This window comes from Penaeus chinensis, chromosome 33, assembly GCF_019202785.1.
Source record: "Penaeus chinensis breed Huanghai No. 1 chromosome 33, ASM1920278v2, whole genome shotgun sequence".
Taxonomy (NCBI): Eukaryota; Metazoa; Arthropoda; class Malacostraca; order Decapoda; family Penaeidae; genus Penaeus; species Penaeus chinensis.
In genome coordinates this window covers 3,717,286-3,719,785 of record NC_061851.1, presented here as the reverse complement: position 1 = coordinate 3,719,785, position 2,500 = coordinate 3,717,286, and the positions used below count along the sequence as shown (strand labels likewise).

Here is a 2,500-nt window from a genome sequence, read left to right as displayed (position 1 = left end):
TCGTTGTTGTTCAGGAGTCTATACTCATTCCCATGGCCCCCTACAACAAGAGAGACATCGTGATTGACTGACTTTATGTATAATAATTTGTGTAATAACAGTTTATGTATAATAGATATGTGTTAATAATTAAGCAACCATGCAAAGTAAAAAAAAATTTCCATTATTTATTTTGGGAAGAATATTCTCAAAGTATTTGACAAAAAAAAAACACATATTCTCCAATTGTAATCTTAAAAAAATAAAAGAAAATTGTGAGGTCATTTTATACTAAGCACATCAAGCAAACTACTCCATCTCAACAACTTTTTGTTAGGGAACATATAGTAAACAACTGAACAACTTTCATCAAAAAACTTAAAAATTATATAATTATTTGAGTCTTACCAATATGGTTCTGTCCATTGAGATTTGCTCCTTCGTGGTGTGAAAGTGTGCGATGTTTGCTGCTGCTGAATATTTCCTCCTCATCACTGTCTTCCTCTGGCTCATTTTCATCCTCCTCCTCTTCCTCCTCCTCTTCTTCATCCTCATCATCATCTTCCTCTTCCTCCATTCCATTCAACCCATCTTCTGCTTCCTCCTCCTCCTCCTCCTCTATGCCAATGCCATCTGTTTCAGTTTCATCTTGGAGAAGGAGAGAGTAGTGGTTGTTGCTTGCTGTGAACATGGAGAAAATTGTGTCAGTGAGGTACTCAAATCAATGCACAAAATTTTCTAGAAATTTATATGATATAGTCTTCAATGAATAATGGGCTAAAGAATGAAACTGCATAATACATAATGCACTTTACTATTTGCCCATGCAGTTCATTTCTCTTACCTTTGTTCATGTGTAGCACCACTTCATCAAAGTGCAAAAGAAAATCTGAAAATATATCAAATAATTAAAAGGGACGTTATAACAAAGGTTAGTTACTGATGATGCCACATCGTTCCCACCTCCTTTCCTTATTTCTGTTTGTACTTCTATATAACAATAATTAAAATACCAACTATTCATCCCTAAAGTACTAATCACCATGAACATGACAAAATCCAAAATGCACCTAGAATACTATCTGTCATGATTGTTGGAGGCTTTTAAAAAACTGGCAAGAATCTCCTGCAACTCTTCATTATAAATGAGATATGAAAATGAGACACACATTGTACCCTCTAATGTCTCTCATACTGTATGGGAAGTTTCCGTCAGCTACACCCACAATGTCACCCCCCCATAACCTCCCAACACTAGTAGGTCTCCTCTGCCTGAGCCAAAGAGAGAGCCTTGTTTTCTCATCTCTATATTCTTTAAATGAAACACATAGAGCATTTCTGGTGCTCTATGGCATATTCTATCCAGCAAAACCCTAGATCTTTTCCTCTTACATACCCCTTCCACATACGATACTATTACATACACAGAGTTACCTCCTGGTATTACACTGTCTTTTTACTATATACACTTCTAGATCATTCTAAATATATTCTATAACATTCTAGTGTTTTACAAGAAAAAAGGTGATCTCATATGTATTCATTAAAAATATATGTATATATCAAACGCTGACAGAAAACACAACTAGGGCCTATACACAAAAATGGTTATTAAAAGAGTTTGGAAATCCTTGAGGAATTCATTTTCTGGTCTAGGCTTAGGGAGGCAAAGGATAGGGTGAGGAAGGAGCAATACAGTACTGAAACTGACAGGTAAAATCAGCAAAGATTTAAGCAGTCTGTGAAAATGGTGAACAGCATATCTATTTGTGAAGAATGGGTTCTTATACCATTGTAGAATCCCAACAGATTGTGTTGCCCTATTAAATGTAGATGCTCGTCACTAGCTTCATGCCAGCAATATGACAAATGCCTCAAAAGCACACCATGCATATTCTCCCAAGATACAAGCTGATACACACCTCTGGCAATTTATCATCAGATGTGCTAAAGTAAAATCTTGCCAGAATATAAGTGGTAGAGATTAGTTGTTCTCTGCTGAAGCAAAAAATATAGAGATCCATGGCACTTTCGTACCACTGTGCCACTGCTGGCTTTCAGACTATAGACAGTATGTAGCACAGATCACTGTACGATACTATGCAGATCTGGATAAAACACTGCCAACAAACTAAGAAAAAAATCCTTTTTACAAGCTGGTGCCTTCTAAATATTCTGTATATCAACGATTACATCATTTTTTCACAGCATAGTAGTCAGAAAAGCCTGTAGATATTTCCCAGTTGGTTTCCACACACAGGGTACCTTCAAATTCATTACAAAAGTGTGACCTTTAAACACTATCATTAAGTTATTTCTATACATTCAGGAAGTGGAACCGTTATATGCAAATAGTTGACTGTTGCAGATATAATGGGATAGAGTCAAAAATAAAAATTTCAAAATCCACTGACTCACTTATTTAAAGTTTTAAAATTATTTCTATTTCTCAAGATTTTGTCATAAAAGCAGACAATAACCAAGGTTCTCTTCACTGCACCATAATTCTAACAAAGGAACC

The 2,500-nt window shown here is 35.5% G+C and overlaps 1 protein-coding gene across 1 annotated transcript in view; it reads right to left on the bottom strand.

Moving 5' to 3' along the window:
• LOC125043319 overlaps nt 1–2,500 on the bottom strand; it is a 13,402-nt gene that overhangs the window by 10,409 nt on the left and 493 nt on the right. Inside the window, exons 2-4 of the mRNA XM_047639393.1 lie at nt 824–868; nt 388–660; nt 1–40 (exon numbers count right to left, since the gene is read on the bottom strand). The exon at nt 1–40 is cut by the window's left edge and continues 212 nt beyond it. Of these exons, the coding sequence (XP_047495349.1) occupies nt 1–40; nt 388–660; nt 824–833 (323 nt within the window). The 5' untranslated portion in view covers nt 834–868. The remainder of the gene's footprint in view (nt 41–387; nt 661–823; nt 869–2,500) is intronic.